The sequence below is a fragment of the Abramis brama genome (genome assembly GCF_963993115.1).
Source record: "Abramis brama genome assembly, chromosome: 20".
Taxonomy (NCBI): Eukaryota; Metazoa; Chordata; class Actinopteri; order Cypriniformes; family Leuciscidae; genus Abramis; species Abramis brama.
The window spans coordinates 12,063,750-12,081,322 of NC_139982.1; the positions used below are offsets into that span (position 1 = coordinate 12,063,750).

Here is a 17,573-nt window from a genome sequence, read left to right on the forward strand (position 1 = left end):
CTTAAAGTATTTCAGGTAGGCACACAAAGACATCAAGAATTTGCGTATGAATCTCAACAATGGTGACAAACAGATACACTCTGAACATAAGCTCATTATTTATTCATGCAGCAATGCATGATGGGAGCCATGAATGAGTTTTGATTGGTGGCACCCAGAATGCACTGCAACATGCTTTATAATTGTCACCATTGTTGAGATTCACAGGCTGATTCTTGATGTCGGTGCCTAAAATAAATAAATAAAAAATAAAAATACTATAAAAAAAATTGTATGTGAACAACTTTTAAGAAATTATTTGGATTACATTGTAAAAGTTACAAGTAGTATGCATTTCAAGGACAGTGCTGCTATAATTAATTAAATCTAATTCAGAAATTGGACTTTATATGAGTTCAGTGATGCATGTCAAATGATTGTGAAACAATGACTATAAAACACAACCAACACCACCAGATCACCTTTTCTATTTGTTCATCTGGCTGTTAACTCAGGTACAGCAGCCAAACAAAATCTAAAGTTAATGCTTTAAGGGTCAACAGCAAACACAGGTGATCACCATAATGGTAACAAACCAATTACGGTTTTCAGATTGTAAAGATCATCACCACGGCTTATGTCTTTAGAGAAGCAAAGAGCTGAATGCAGGCATTTGAGTGAACTATATTGTATGCATTTTAGTAAACTGTTAATGAATTTACAGTTTTGACATTGAATTAAAAACAAAATGTAGTAAAATGTTGTCTGTCATGTTATTGGCTTATGGATATTTTTATTGAACATACTCAATTTTCTTCAGTGAATATAGAGCAAAATATGTTAAATAGTAGATAAATATTTGCTTAAATAATTTTGCTTAAATAAAACTTATAAGTATAATTGCAGTATAAAAATGGTTCAAGTAATTCACTGAGAATATAACTAGTACATTTAATTTTAATTCCATCATAGTTCCTGTATTTGGTTCCTGTTTCATCAGTTCCCTATGGGTTTATCCAGGCTACCGATGTATGTTCATTGTTCACCATCTGTTATTTCTTCATAAACACAAATTAAGATGTTTAAGAAAACACTCGGTTGACGCTTGAAAAACTGGAATTTGGCAGAATCTGACAAGATAATGAGCACTTTGAAAAATGTCATAATTAAAACAGAACTGATGGAGAAAATATGCAAGTGCAGTGAAGAATGCAGGAGTTCATGACTCCAGAAGAGGGCAGTAGTGCGACATCCAGGTACGAGCTGCCCTTAAAACACAATGAAGAAGAAGAACAACAACAAGGCGCCAAATTTTGTATCGATCCTTCACTAAGAATGAATCATGAATCTTAAAGGCAAAGGTGAGGATTATTTACTCATGCTATGAGTTAATGTAGCGATCTCAATCTTCGCATATGATGCTAAAGCAAATAGCCGAAATGTTTACTACATGTTTAATGTTTATTACATCGAATAAACAGAAGATATTTACTGTTGGGGTCGAGTAACTTACACGTCAATGTTTACTGACGAGCTTTGTTGTCGTTAATATTAGCACCATGTTTACTATAGTTTTGTTATAATTGTGTTTTATCTTTTATGTTTCCTTTCAGCAACCGCGGAATCAAATATCAACAGGTACATAAATATACACATAACGTTAGCCAAAAGAGAGTAAACACTGCTGACTGTGCTAACACTGAGCTCACGTTAAAGAATTAAAGAGATTTCCGCTAATGTTTTATACCATTATCTATCTCCACCGAGCAGTGCTGGGTAGTAACTGATTTACATGTAAAAATTGATTACGTAATCAGATCCCCAAAATTAAGTAATTAATCTGATTATATTACACTTTTTAAAAACTCATATTCAGACTACAGCTATTTTTCTATTGAGTAAATGGTTACATGTTATTCTTACAATAACAGTAAATTATGCTATGCATTGATTCTACTTCTTTGTTATATTTAAACATTTTCTTTCTAAAAAAAAACTAAAAAAGAATGATTTTTCAGTGAGTTATTTAACCATGTATATTAAAATGTTCAAATTATTGTCATTTCATGTCTAGTACATGCAATACAAGGATTCTTCAACTTTTACATTTACTGGAAGGAAGCCCTTATATTTTAAGTTAATAGGTCAATAATACAAATAAGTCAATAATAATAATAAAATGAAGTTCATGGTTCTCTAATGTTGGTTAACGGTCACATGACATGCAGGGAAAAAATAAATTATTATTTTATTTTTTTAGTAAATGTTTTATTTTGATTGTTTTCATTTGTTTATTATTATTTAATAGTTATTTATTTATTTATTTACATTTTCACTTGATAGCTCTTCATTAAATTCACGAACCCCATTCTGGGAAACCCTGACGTAATGTAATAGTTAATGCACTTCCTGTTGTTGATAAAGATTGGAATATATTTTCTTTCTCTTTGTATTTTTATATCAATAATGTACAAGATTATCCTATCCAGATCAATGTGATAAACGAGTTTGGTCAAAAGTAATCAAAAAGGAGTCCGAATACATTTCCTAAATTGAGCAATCTAGATTACATTACTAACTACAATTTTTGTCATGTAATTTGGAATCAGCAACTAACGACTATTTGTAAGTAATCTACCCAGATTTGTTTTCTACTGTCCGAGACTCATTTCCTCCTCTAACGTCCTCATGCAGTGATGGAGATGCCATCAAGGTGTTTGTGCGGGTACGGCCGCTGACTCAAGGCTCTGGGTTAACAACAGACGGCGATCACAGTCTGTGCCTGACCGTGAGCTCACCGCACACTGTCAGACTGCACTGCAAACCAGAGCCTCGGACCTTCACTTACGACCATGTGGCTGACATGAACACAAGCCAGGTGAGACAGGGCTTCAGAAGTGTCTTCTCTGGCTGAAGATCAGTCGAGGAACATCTCATCCACTGCTCTTTGTGTCTCTCAGGAGGAGGTGTTCTCCAGCGTGGCTAAAAACATCGTGGAGTCGTGCATGAACGGATACAACGGCACCATTTTTGCCTAGTGAGTTCCTGTGTGGTTCCCGTTTTAAAAATGTTAGAGCCTAGTCGATTCATGACGTTGTATTTGTTTTTCAGTGGACAGACGGGCTCAGGAAAGACCTTCACCATGCTGGGTAAGTGCTGAGATCTCGTGTCAGTTTGCGAACTATAGTTCGCTTTTTGACTGTGTGCATGCATAGCAAACATGAAGTAGCTCCCAAAAAATATTTGTACACTTGAGCTACAATTAAAAATGGTTGGTAACACTCACTTTACAATAAGGTTCATTAGTTAATGCATTAACTAACATGAACTAACAATGAGCAATACATTTGTTACTATATTAGTTAATCCTTGTTAATGTTAGTTAATTAAAATCCAGCTGTTCATGTTAGTTCACATTGCATTAACTAATGTTTACAAATACAACCTTTGATTTTAATAAAGTATTCGTAAATGTTTAAATTAATCAACTAAGATTAATAAATGCTGAAGTATTGTTCATTCTTAGCTTAACTAAGGTATCTAACTAATGTTAAATAATGAACCTTATTGTAAAGTGTTACCAAAGTTTTAATAACATATATATAATAAAAATATCAAAGCATTTGTTTAGAAGATACTGTAAGCTCAAGCTATTTTTGTAGTTTTTGTACCTTATTTTGTAGTTGTCAAATGCTAGTTCATATGAGTTTGATGTGATTAGAATATGAATCATGAGTGAACTTGAAGAGAACCGACTGCATTCATCACAAATCACAACAGCTGACACCGGTCATTTAAACATGTCTCAGAACAGTAAAGCTGTGAGAACAGTTGTTTGATCAGATGAAGTTTTTTGTTATCTAATGTGTTGTCAATTATATGTTTCAAGTGTGACTTTTCCAGGAGTTTCCATTTACTTCTTCGGGAGCACTGTAAGCATACAGACAGGTGTGTGTGTTGTGTGTCTGCAGGTCCCTCAGAGCTGGATAATTTTTCCGATGAGCTGCGTGGTGTGATTCCTCGTAGTTTTGAATACCTCTTCTTCCTCATCAATCGAGAGGTGGAACGGGTGAGACAAGTTTCAATAAATATAAAATAATTCTAGATTAATTTAATGTTGCCGATTAATTGCACACTCATTGAGGTATCTTGCTGTTTAAATACATGATGTGTGCATGGGACTCCCAAGAACCTCTCATTCAGAACCAGCTCAAAACTTGGAAATTAGTGAAATTTATATGTTGTTTATTTAGTTATTCTAGAATGTCTGTTCTTCCACTGAATTGGGCAGTAAATCACAGTAAAATAGGGCTCTCTGATGTGGGATTTGTTCTGTGTGAAGAAAATGCGTAATTAGAGCTACGATGAACTTTGCTGTTGTCATGACAAGTGCATGTTCAATCAGCTTTTGTAGGAGAACAAAACAAAACATTTGATACATGTTGCAATACATTGTTGATACAACATTTCTTCTTCTCTTTTGCCCCTCAGTGTGTCATAATACTATGTATTTTTAATGTCTTATTAGTAGGGGTGTCACAATATATAGTGTCACAAACAATATATCGCAATACAAAAATGCAACAATATGTATATGTGAAGTTAACCCAAAATGAAAATTATTGTGTGAGAAGTTCTCTGAAGTTTTCAGAGTTTTCGTGTCAGTACTACATTAAACTACTGTATATAATGTTGAATATAATGTATAATGTAATGGGGGAATATTTGTGTGTCCTGATAATGCCAAATATCTTCTGTTACCAGTAAAAAGTGGCCTACATTGTTTTAAATATATCTAGTCAGTGTCAGAGTGCAAGCATATTCATCTAAAATAATTCTCTATTGTCCTGTGAATTGCGTTTCCAGCAACAAGTCCAAGACTCTTCATTTACACACACAATGCAATTCTGAATTTCGCATTTTAATCAACAGTACATTTTTTGTTAACTTTTTACCATATGTCTTGGAGTATCGCAATAATATCGTATCGTGGTATCGAATTGTGACACGAGGGTATCGTTACACCCCTAGAGTTATTAGTGTTCATTTGGACACGTCTGAAATGACAAAATGACAAGTGTTTTTAATTCTTTTCCTTAATTATAGATTAGAAGCATTGACGTTTTTACATTTCTTAATCAGTGGGTACAGTAAATTATTTATTTGGTGTTGTGCTTTGTGGTGTTTATTAATTCTTTCTGTTTTCTGTGCAGTCTGGTGGGACAAAGAGCTTCCTCTGCAAGTGTTCGTTTATAGAGATCTACAACGAGCAGATTTATGACCTGTTGGACAGTGTGTCCACCAGCCTGTTCCTGCGAGAGGACATCAAGAGGGGCGTCTTTGTAGAAGGAGCTGTGGAGAAATACGCTGCATCTGCTGCAGAGGCCTATCAGGTAGTTGTCAAAAAAACACACTAGCAACAGACCTTAATAGCTTTCAAACCGCAAGACTCTTTTCAGGCTTTTTGTCAAACCAACTTTTTGAAATATCCTACAGTGTGACGGCTGGATTCCATCAACAGAATTCTACTCATCAAGTTGCTAATTCTATTAATTATGATGTATAACGATATTTTTAATGTATAATGAACAAACATTTTCTTTTTAAGAGCTGAATGTTCTTCAGGGTCCCTTTTTTTTTTTTTTTTTTACCAATGACTTTTCCAGTCGTTCGATATTTACTGGATAAGACTTTTTACAAAATGTCTACCCGATACAAATATTTTAGAACTTTTGCACAACTAGAACAATTTACATTCTACATTTCATACAAATACCGTGGCGATTTAAATTTGATTAGGCCATCTCACATTTTCAGGTTTTCCCAAACTGTGGGAACCTGGTTGTATATTATCTTTATTTATACTATTTTGCCAGTTCTATTGTGACCTTGTGATGTGTTTCTGAATGTTTGTGTTTGCAGGTGTTGTCGATGGGATGGCGGAACCGGCGAGTGGCTTCCACCTCAATGAACCGCGAATCCTCTCGTTCACATGCAGTGTTCACCATGACGTTAGAATCGAAGGAAACTGGACATGAAGTGGTCAACATCAGGACCTCTCAGCTCAACCTGGTGGATCTTGCCGGCTCAGAGAGACAGAGGGACACGCATTCAGAGGGTTCACGGCTCAAGGTGTTTATGTTGAACATTTACCTCTCAAAATACTTAAAAGCAGTGGTTGTCAATCTGTTCTGTTTTCAAACAAAATAAGGGTTTAGTTTCAGGTCATCAGGAACACATTATTATTATTATTATTATTATAAATATTACTACTCTGCAGTATTGTATTACAATAATATTCAATTTGAATCTGTTTCAAATAAGTCCAAGTAATACTCTCACAGCTAATGTGGACTAAAAATCCACTTTCATGTAATTTAGTTTTGTCTTGATACACTGGCAACAGCACTATGAGGAGTTAATGTTTTAATTCTACCTCAGTATGTCATAGGGCAATCATGCAGTGCTAATGTAATTGACGAAATCAACTCATAACACTGTTATAATTCATTTGTATAGTGTTTCTGTTGCTTTACTTCATTAACATGGCTGTGGTCATAAGTGTGCAGCCCAATTTATTTCGGTTTGTCAAGCAAAAGTAGCAATGTAGTCTTTCTTAGTGTGACAAAGTTAAGTATGAATTGTAAAAGTAAAGCTCTTTAAAGATATATTTAAGAAACTTTACACTAATTCAACTTTTAGATACTATTAAATTTTAGTGTTGATGTTGCCCACCAAATGAAAAGTTTTAAAACAACTGCTTTAAAGACATTCTGTTACTCCACTGTTATTACTTTAAAAATTAACTATAACCTTTGATTTGTATGCTTTAGGAGGCAAGCAGCATAAACCGGTCACTGATGTGTCTCGGTCAGGTGATCATGGCCCTGATGGATGTCTCCAATGGGAAAAACCGTCATATTTGTTATAGAGACTCGAAACTGACCTTCCTGCTCAGGGTGAGGGTGCTTTGAGAACGTTACTGTGAATGAATGCAGATGAGTGAATCGTGCCTGACTGCTGTTCATTTTGTCAGGACTCTCTGGGTGGAAATGCAAAGACGTACATCATCGCTAACGTTCATCCGGGTTCCAAGTGCTTTGGAGAGACGCTGTCCACTCTGCAATTCGCTCAGAGAGCCAAACTCATCAAAAATAAGGTTGAACAGCAGAATTATTCATCCAAACATTCATGATCTTCTCAGTATTCTTGAAGAGATGTGAAGACTGATCTGTGTGTTTGTGTCTCTGTAGGCTATGGTAAATGAGGACACTCAGGGTAATGTCAGACAACTGCAAGCAGAAGTGAGAAAACTAAAGGAACAGCTTGCAAATGCTCTTTCTCAAGGGCGCGTTGTAGAGATTACGCCAACAGACCAGCAAACAGGTATACACACATCACAGAGCTCACACAGACAATCTGTCTGCCTAGACATAGTGTCAGAAACTACAACTACAGTGAGCACATTCATTCATTCATTCATTATTTAAACTGGTGTTTGTGTTGCCGCAGACTCTGACCCTGAAGTTTCCTATAAGACACAGTTCATTCAGGCTATGAGCTTCTGGAAGAAAGGACAGGAGGAGAAGAAGGTGCTTTTTTATTGATTTCATTATTATTATTATATTTTGTTTATTGAGAACTTATAATCTGTGCCCATGATTTAGTAATGGTACACAATGGTACGCACCAAAAAAAATAGGAAATCAATCATTTTAATATAAAAATTAAAAGTAATTAAAATACAGTATATATGCCCCAAAATGTAAATTCTGTAATTTACTCACCATCATGTTTGACTTCAGCAATAAACACTTTTTTTCTATTATGAGTTTGCGTTTTCTTCCCATTATGCTCAGTCTTAACCACAGTCGCCTCTGCTGCTGTCTTTCTTACAGGCTCTTCAGCAGAAAGTGTCTCAGCTGGAAGCTGCCTGGGCTCAGAAGGAGAAATTCATCCAGTCAAACCGCATGATCATGAAGTTCAGAGATGATTACATCGCTCAGCTAAAGAAAGAACTTCAGACAGGCCAGAGATCAGATCCTGAGCAGCAGAACCAGGAGCTGCAGGAAGAGATCCGTCTGCTTCGAGATCAGGTAGACACACTTAAATTCAATAAGGTAGACAGACTGCATAACAGTGGTGCTTGAGTCAACAGCATAGCCCAGAATGATAGCGTGGATCAGCAAGCGCCAACAGTCAAAGCGAAGTGGAAAAAATTAAATGAACAGAACATTACATAAATCTTCAGATTTCAATATTTAGGCATGTGCTGATATTAGATATCTACATTTTATTAGACTGATAACAAAAAAGCTCTTTTACACTAAACACACATTTCTGGCACAAATACAAATAAGATTGTGAAACAATGGATTCCTAGGATTCTGAGCAAAACCAGAAAATATGAACATATCAGGTCTTTACACTGGCTCCCAGTTAGATTTAGGATTGATTTTTAAGTATTATTACTGGTATATAAATCATTCAATGGCCTAGGTCAGGGAACAACAACTGGCGGCCTACGGGCCAAAACTGGCCCGCCAGCAATATTTTCTGGCCCGCCGGATTATTTTGGAAGTCCTAAATGCTGCACAAAACTCTTCCACTACTTGAGAAAAGCCGTAGTCGCGCGGCGATTTCACTGCCGCATACTGTGTGAAACGCACATAGGGAATCATGCGGCGGGGGATTACATTTTAAAGTATAACTGTGCGTTCACACCGGACGCGAATAGCGCGTCAAATTCGCGCCTGCCGCGTCTAGTTATACGCTCGACCACTTTGTGTGCATTCGCGCGTCAAAAGACGGTAGCGGTCAGAACTCTGGTGTACTTTGGACTGAGCGGGCGGTCTGACTGACAATAGCCCACTCCCGACATCTTTTGACAGCGTATCCGCACTTAATTCTGACCACCTGTACACCTAGCTCTGAGGAGCTGTTTGGTACTGAAACCATTGTCAGTCAACAACATTCTTTTTTTGCAAGGATGTTTGAAATAGTTTGGCAGAAAATAGCCTACTTTATTTGTCAGTAGGGCAATATGATTTTCGTTTATGTTGCTTAGAAATTAGAGTGATAGGCTTTGTCCTATTCAATTTATGTTAGGCTATTTATATTTCATAATTTTTTTCTGTGGCATTTTTTTTCTCTGCTGACAGTACAATGATAAAATATCCTAATTGACACGAACACAATTTTTGTATAGCATTTATTATAGGCTACTTAATCTCATTCTTTCCGTTAGAGACATTTGAATGTGAGATTATGGAAACGAGATCTAAATTTTGCGGGCCCCTCAGGTCGGGAAATAAAGCGGGTGAACACCGAGTGTATTTTAAGCGGTTGCTGAATAGAACCTTGTGGGAGCGGGACGGAAAAAAAACAGTCCCACGCAGACCTCCTTAAACCTTAGGTGTGTATGTGTGTGTCCCGAATAAATAATAATAATAAAAAAAAGGAATAAAGTTCAAAAGTCGGACTGTAAGCGAATGAGGTATGATTGCTATTCACACCTTTATTAAAGGAGAAGTTCACTTTCAAAAAAACTTTTGCTGATAATTTACTCACCCCCATGTCATCCAAGATGTCCATGTCTTTCTTTCTTCAGTCGCAAAGAAATTAAGGTTTTTGATGAAAACATTCCAGGATTTCCCCCCATGTAATGGATTCTATTGGGACCCAAACGGTAGAAGGTCCAAATGACAGTTTAAGTGCAGCTTCAAAGGGCTTTAAACGATACCAGACGATGAATAAGGGTCTTATCTAGCGAAACGATCGGTCATTTCCAAAATAAATAAAAAAGTTTAAGTTTTATAAGCACAAATGTTCGCCTTGCTCTGTTCTGTGATGCGCGTTCGTGACGTCACGTAATACGCAATTACGTTGAAAAGGTCACGCTTGAAAAATTTCTGTCCTGAAGAAAATGTTCTTTTTGGCTTTTTAATATTAAAACACCCAGGATACGCACACGAAATGGGCATTTTAAACGATAAACTGACACAAATACATTTGAAAATGTGTATATGGTCCTCCTTCCGCACATTTGTAAACACGTCAAGTGTGACCTTTTCAACGTAATTGCGTATTACGTGACGTCTTCAACGCGCATCACAGAACAGAGCAAGGCGAGCGTTTGTGCTTATAAAACTTAAACTTTTTTATTTATTTTGGAAATGACCGATCGTTTCGCTAGATAAGACCCTTATTCATCGTCTGGTATCGTTTAAAGCCCTTTGAAGCTGCACTTAAACTGTCATTTGGACCTTCTACCGTTTGGGTCCCAATAGAATCCATTACATGGGGGGAAATCCTGGAATGTTTTCATCAAAAACCTTAATTTCTTTGCGACTGAAGAAAGAAAGACATGGACATCTTGGATGACATGGGGGTGAGTAAATTATCAGCAAAAGTTTTTTTGAAAGTGAACTTCTCCTTTAAAATGGCTGTAATCTGTTACCACAATAGTACTTGATCTGTTTAAAATTATTTCCTTGATATATGCCTAAGGTGTTAAATTAAAAATTAAAAATCAAAATTAAAATTTGTCTAATCCAGTAATTCATTTTTTGTATTTTTGATCTGAGCACAATCAGAAAACCCGTCGTTATTCGTTTTTTCATTTTAGTTCAGGAAATAAATAATGGAAAAACAAGTCGTTTTTCATCTTTTTATTTTTGGTTTTAATTTGAAAAAACGATTGAACGGATGGTTCCGATGGTCCACGGACGGTGACGGACCCATCATATTCTGTGATTATAGGCCTATATAAGAGTATTTAATTTGTATCCATAGGCCTACTCTGTGTAGCTGGCCTGCCATCTACTGGCTAAAAAAAATATTGGCCCGCAGCCAAAGTTACTTGACGACCCCTGGCCTAGGACTTAAATACATTGCAGATATGCTCACTCATATAAACCCAACAGATCACTCAGATCATTAGGATCACATCAGCTAGAAATACCAAGGGTTCACTCTAAGCATGGCGAATCCGCTTTTAGCTATTATGCCAGCCGCAGCTGGAACCAGCTTCCAGAGGAGATCAGATGTGCTCCTACTGTAGTCACATTCAAATCTAGACTCAAAACACTTCTGTTTAGCTATGCATTTACTAATTGAGCATTTAATGATTGCCACTGTTCGTCCGACTGTTTGTACTGTACTGTACTGTATTTTATTTTATTTTTCTAAACTGTTTTAATTATTCTTATTTCTTTTTATTATTTTAATTTCTTCTATGTTAAGCACTTTGGATTGCCATTGTGTATGAAATGCGCTATATAAATAAACTTGCCTTGCCTTCTAGTATGGAGACACTTATGTCTGCCCACCAATGTTTTTTTAGTGTTTTTTTTTTTTTTTTTTTTTTTTTTTGATTTTTTACTTTACTCTCAACAAAATGTTCCAGTCAGTATGAAATAATGTTTTAGTTGCATGTCTGGAGCCATTGCAGATAGACATACTCCTTTTTGTTTCTTTATTCTTTGTTATTCACTGGGGCATTTTGGGGGGAAAGAGCTGACTTTGGGGTTCAAACCAAGCGGCAACATTCTGATCTGAAAAATGAAGCCTACCCGGAAGTGCGAAAAACTGCAATACATCGAAAATCCGCTAGAGGAAGGTCCCAAAAGGGAGCAAATGTCCATAGCCCCCATGATAAAATGTCCGTTTTCACAGCATAAATTCATGTTTTTACAGGTTGGTCCCATGGACTTTTATTGTATTTTTCGATAGGTTCCGAATGCCTGACAACCATGAGGGCTGTGAATTTTTTTCTAACTCGTTAGTTTAGATCGTATATATAATATAAATGTATGACAATAAGGGCATGGTTAACTTTGATTGACAGCTGACAAGGCAGCACCACAGAGAATGACAACATAAGAAGCGCCATTTTTTTAATACAGTTGTTGACATATAATACTACTGTTTCTGTATCATGAAATGTAGTTTTAAGAGTTTTTCAGGCGAGAATGTAGTTGTTTAAAGCTCAAATCTGTGGTTTATTTATAAAGATTTATGAAAATTGTATCCAGTTGTGAGATCCCGTGATGACCGGGCGCTCGGCGTTCATGTAACGTTACCCCGCCTGGAACAGCCTTTCCTCGGCTAGTCGTTCTGAGGTTTGCCGCTGTCTCTGGCGTCTCTGTAGTGGTTAAACATGAGATATAATTCGTCTTGTGTATATCTAACGGGCGATTTTTGGTTTCGTGAATCTATAATTTGTTCCCTGGCCAATCGTTTTGGCTGAGGGGAAGTTTCATAACTTTATAAGCTATTTAACTTTACCGTTGTATGGTTAGACTAGAGCGCTGAATTTGTATGTTTGACTGAATTGTTTGCTTTATTTGTATAGCTTCTTGTAACTTTACCTTTTACTTTTATAATGGCTAATATTGTTAAAAGTGAAATTTAACAAAAAGAGACTGGGTTGAGTTTTGTCATTTTAAATTTTAATACAACGAAGATGATCTGTAATGTTGTTTACTGCAACATCTGTTGTTTAGTACAAATGCACATATTGCCTGGACCATATTAAAATGTTTACTTTTTTTATATTATATTTAAAACGAAAAGAGGCAGGTTTGTGTTTTATATTTTGTTTTTTTTATAAATAGGCAACTATTTGTGCAGTGAATATAATCAATACGCATTGCCTGAACCACATTTGTGTGGCTATAATGTTTAAGATTTCTTTAAATGAAAACGAAAAGAGTTAGTATGGTGTTTTATAACATATTTCGTTGCCTAAAATATACACCGAGATAACCAGAGTAGCAGAGCGAGCTGAGTGACGCGCGCTGCGTCAGAAGGTGGGCGGGGTTAGGATTTTCCAAGATGGCGCCGCCCATACCCCCCATAAACGGCTTCAAACCCGTTCTTCAGAAAGTCTATGGGTGACGTCACAGACGCTTTGTCCATATTTTTTACAGTCTATGGTTCAAACGTGCTCGGGCATGGTTCAGAACGCCTACATTGAGTACACTCTAAGTCTGGTTCGTTTTACTAGTGGGATCACACCGTACTGTGCCCAGTCACGGTTTGCTTAACCGTCCCTGGCCCGCTTGGAAGAGTTGGGCCAGAGCACAGTTCGGTTGGACTCAGGAGCACATGGAATCAAAGCGCACAGGTACACATGTAGTGTGAATTGAATTGTAAATTAATGGTTTCAGCTACTATGTTCAATCTGTAATTCATTGAATGAACTGGTGTTTAACACCTTTAATGCCTTTCAGTTTTGGTGTTGACCTGCTAATATATTCCTAGTCAAGTCAAGTCACCTTCATTTATATAGCGCTTTTTACAATTTTTCAAAGCAGCTTTACAGAGATAATAGGAAATTACTGTAACAGATTGTTTAGGCTTTACAACAGCTCTAGGATAAAGTTATTGTCCAGCTAAAGTTAGTTTTGATTGATTGATTCACTTCCGTTGCGAAGATCATTCGTTAAAAACTTAGGGGCCGCGAACACAACACAGTTCTAACAGGAAAACCCTTAACGCGCTCCGGCCGCCCATCCGCACAAAACAGTGCCTGGTGTCTCGAGAACGCACTCCCTGAAATAGTTTCGAAGGTGCAAACGATTATCCGTTCTCTCTGCGCAAACCCGTGAAAACGCAGACGTCGCACAGATGCACATTACGTGCTCAGTCCAAAGGTATGCGCTTTGAATATATGTGCGCAGGCGTGTAGTCCTTCTCTAGTCATTTCTAGTTGTAGTTATACAACTATGCAAACACTTTCTAAAAAATATTTTTCTTTTTGTCAGGTGGAACACCACCCACGGATGATGCGGTATGCAGCGGAGAACTGCGCCCTGCGTGAGGAGAATCGAGCCCTGCGCGCTCTGGATTCTGTCAGATCTGCCGTTGAGACCAAGGTTCAGTCGTTAACTGCGCTGGAGAAAAACTTCCTAGAGCTGCTGGAAGCTCAGAGACCAGAGGAAACCACAGGAGGTGAAGAACTCAAACCTCCGTTTTAACTGTTTGCCACAGTCGTTAGGCAGATATGTATAAAGTAGGGTTGTCAAAGTTAAACACGCATGATTTAATTAAACATTAAGAACATTGTAGCTGAAGCTACTTCTCTCTGGCCCTCTTCACAGCTGGGATTAAGATGCATTTTGGTCGATCGGTGGACGATGCTAAATACAGGTGTAAACAGGGTCTAAAACATTTTGAGCTTGCCTACTTTCGACCACTTCCAGAGGTAGTTGAAAACGCATTCGACCAGATTGCTTTAGTAGTGTAAACGATCATGTGGTTGAACGCATTCAAATGGTCACAAAAGACGCCGACTCTCCACATTCAGACCTAATGCGTAAACATTATGGGAAGTGCACTAGCCAGATGAGATTTAAACTCTGTCGGCTGAAGACCCAAGTTTGGTTTGAAGACGAAAAATGTACCAAGCACAATGTTCTCTCACCATTCCTGATTTCTAACACACACCCTAGTTATGATGTACTCATTATATAATTTTTGTATATTTTTAACAAACAAAGGTACCTTTCACACTACAAAAAAAGAGATTAATTACAATTAAAAATTTCAATTAATAGCTTTACAGTCAACAACACAAAAGTTGACTTTTGCAAAGCTCTTTAAATGTGAAGCACAAGGAGATCACTTAGACTACTGTTACTGCCTTGATTATTAGCTCCTCCCATCTACTCCACCCCTGTCACCATGGAGACGCTGTCATCAGTTTCCATGGAAAGAATGAAGGTTCAGCTGCTGCAGAAACAGTCAGAGGTCACAGCAACAATTCAAGCCTTTGAGGAATTTAAGGAGGTCAACAAGTATGTTCATGTCACATTCATGTGTCTCTTCCCAAATACTTGCAGAGTCCTTGGTGGCTGAAAATTTGATCATTCTGACCAGTGTGTCAACATTATACTCTTCAGAAAACAGGTAGCTGAGCTGGAATCTGAGAAACGCTATCTGGAGAAGTCCAACAAACACCTTGAGAATATCCTCGAGGCCACTAAAGCCTACAGCAAACAGGAAGTGTCTCAACTCAACAAGATTCATGCTGAGACCATTAAGGTAGGGAGACTTTAAGTTGGTCTGTTTTAAAATGATTTCAAATTGAAATGTCTTATAATGGCTGCTGCTGCTCCTCAGATCTTGACTACGCCCACAAAAGGCTATAACTTGCGAAATCGACTGGTGCCGTTGTCTAGCCCAGAGCATCTGAATGGACAGGCCGAGGATATGGACGTTGATGATATCCAGAGTGAACCGCCGCCCCCTGAGATGAACGAGCTAGCCTGTGAAGCGCTCACTGAAGAGCTCAAGCAAATGCAGGTGCTCACAAAGAACCTTACTTTTTAATCTGTTTTAAAGGGGCTATATGCAACTATTTCCCCAAAATAAACGTAACAATAGCCTTTTTATTTGACCATGTATGACTCAAACATCTCCTGATGAGCATACTGACACCTTGTCAGCTCACAGTGGGTGCACCTATAAGCCTGTATCCTATTTTTCCTATTTTCTGTCGGGTCGGATTTTTCGCGCGCTGTCTGCGGATGTGACGTCAAGCGCGTTCATGTTAAACGTTTCAGATCACTCTGCCACCACCGCTAGTCAGCAAACAAACTTAGTTTCTCAAACAATATATGTATTTGACTGTTCTTACCTCTGTAAACATAATGTTGACTTCTTTGCAGCGGATGACTTGTGAAGTGTGCACGTACGAGAGCGAGCAGAAAGGAAGAGCAGTTCCGTTTTTTGGCCACAGGTGTCAGTCGCGAGTTTAAATTTCAGAAAAAAGCATATAGCCCCTTTAAGGGTTGTTTTGCAGTTTCAAAGCAGCATACTAGGACTGCCCCCGACTGAAGATGTCTCTAGTCGACTTAGTCATTCATTTAAGCCATTAGTCGACTAATCACGATTATATTAATTTAAAGGTATAGTTCACCCCAGAAATGTTATTCTGTCATCATTTACTCACCCTCAAGTTGTTCCAGACCTGTATGAATGTATTTATTCTGCTGAACACAAAAGAAGCTTTTGAAGAATATTGGTTACCAAACAGTTGATGGACCCCATTGACTTCCATAGTATGGAAAAAGTAAAAGGCCTCCATGTCATGCAGTAAATCGTGCTAATACTTTAGCTTCCTCACTCCGTGCAAACACTTGGATATGCACCTAATAATTGCGCACATTTATCTAGGTTAACGTTAGAGCGAGCGGCCATGTAAAGTTGCTACTTACATGTTTCAAACGATAAGGCATATTTGAGGTCGATGGATGATAGGCGAACGTTTGGATTCTTTCCCCGACATACTGCTATTACCACAAGGACCCGCCGTTAACGATCTGTCCCTCACGGACTTCGCCACCTCCTGTTCAGTTGTTTTTTCTGCGACTAACAAACTAATAATGTTTTGGTTGACTAAGCCTCTTCTCATCGACTAGCGTTTAGTCGACTATTAGGGGGCAGCCCTACAGATTACCATCAAATTACTGTACAAGAGTTATTTTTGCATTCTTACAGTATGGAAATCATCAGTGCATGTTCTAGAAAAAAAAATCATAATATTGCATAAAATGTTGATCATATGATTTGATTACTGAAATTAATATTACAATTTACTGTAGATTGTGGGAATCTATTTAAACTTTCTTATTGGTTTGGTTTTAGGAACATGCTCTTGGTGTTCAGGGCCAGTTAGACGAGGAGGAAGCCAAGAACAGGAAACTGCTTCAGCAAATCAGCAAGCTGGAAGAACAGGTCACCAAAGCCACTGAGAAGTCCAGTCGCACAGAGGAGGTGTGTTTGTAATAGTGTTCAGTTTTTCTGGTGTTCTGTTTCCTGTGCAAATGGGTTTGATGATGCTCTCTAACCGTAGTTGTTCAGTGCTGAGCGACACTCCCTACTGGAAAAAGAGGATCATCTGCAGGAGAAAATCAGTACCCTTGAACAGCAGCTGGAAGATGATAAGAGAGAGATGGATGGTGAGTCTTGAGTGGTTCAGATGCTTAACTCCTTGTCACATGGGTTCCCAAACTTTTTTTAAAAGCTGGGACCCACCTTGAAGAAATAATGACTTGGAACTTGCAGCTCAGTAAGTGAGTAATATGTTGAATTAGTAGCCAGTATGATGGATTCTGTGAGTGTGTCAACTTCTTTTAGGCTCCTAAAATGAACCAAGTGTACAAAATTGTGAATCAGTCTGTGATTGCTGTGACCTCTCTGCAGTGCTTCGGGTGGAGGTGCGAGATCTGCGTGTTGTCCTTCAGTCCTCTGATAAAGAGCTGGAGACCACGCGGACAGAACTGCAGCAGCAGAGAGCAGAACACGAGAGAGAGACGACACAACTGTCCAACAGCCTGATCAGCACACAGCTGCAGCTGGACACCGTCAAGTACAAACACACCGTTCACATCAAATACACTGCCAGCCACAAGTTTGAACACACCTCCACCTTATTTACTATTGTCCTAAAAATTGTATATATAATTGAAATCAAGGAATTATGCAGTAAATGAACCAAATCAAAAGTAGCCTTAAAAAAAATAAAATAATAACTTGTCAAATACTAACTAAAAAATACTATCGGTTAATAAACAAAACGGCATTAA

General features: G+C 37.8%; 1 protein-coding gene across 1 annotated transcript in view; it reads left to right on the top strand.

Moving 5' to 3' along the window:
* The first annotated feature begins 1,255 nt into the window (after nt 1–1,255).
* The window catches only part of kif15 (kinesin family member 15), a 42,696-nt gene continuing 26,378 nt past the window's right edge, over nt 1,256–17,573 (top strand). The window contains exons 1-20 of the mRNA XM_084094949.1: nt 1,256–1,340; nt 1,593–1,617; nt 2,674–2,857; nt 2,940–3,016; nt 3,091–3,128; nt 3,951–4,048; nt 5,193–5,372; nt 5,902–6,111; nt 6,813–6,938; nt 7,016–7,138; nt 7,233–7,365; nt 7,492–7,571; nt 7,878–8,075; nt 13,749–13,935; nt 14,639–14,780; nt 14,886–15,027; nt 15,106–15,288; nt 16,633–16,761; nt 16,841–16,946; nt 17,191–17,356. Of these exons, the coding sequence (XP_083951075.1) occupies nt 1,322–1,340; nt 1,593–1,617; nt 2,674–2,857; nt 2,940–3,016; nt 3,091–3,128; nt 3,951–4,048; nt 5,193–5,372; nt 5,902–6,111; nt 6,813–6,938; nt 7,016–7,138; nt 7,233–7,365; nt 7,492–7,571; nt 7,878–8,075; nt 13,749–13,935; nt 14,639–14,780; nt 14,886–15,027; nt 15,106–15,288; nt 16,633–16,761; nt 16,841–16,946; nt 17,191–17,356 (2,546 nt within the window). The 5' untranslated portion in view covers nt 1,256–1,321. The remainder of the gene's footprint in view (nt 1,341–1,592; nt 1,618–2,673; nt 2,858–2,939; nt 3,017–3,090; nt 3,129–3,950; nt 4,049–5,192; nt 5,373–5,901; nt 6,112–6,812; nt 6,939–7,015; nt 7,139–7,232; nt 7,366–7,491; nt 7,572–7,877; nt 8,076–13,748; nt 13,936–14,638; nt 14,781–14,885; nt 15,028–15,105; nt 15,289–16,632; nt 16,762–16,840; nt 16,947–17,190; nt 17,357–17,573) is intronic.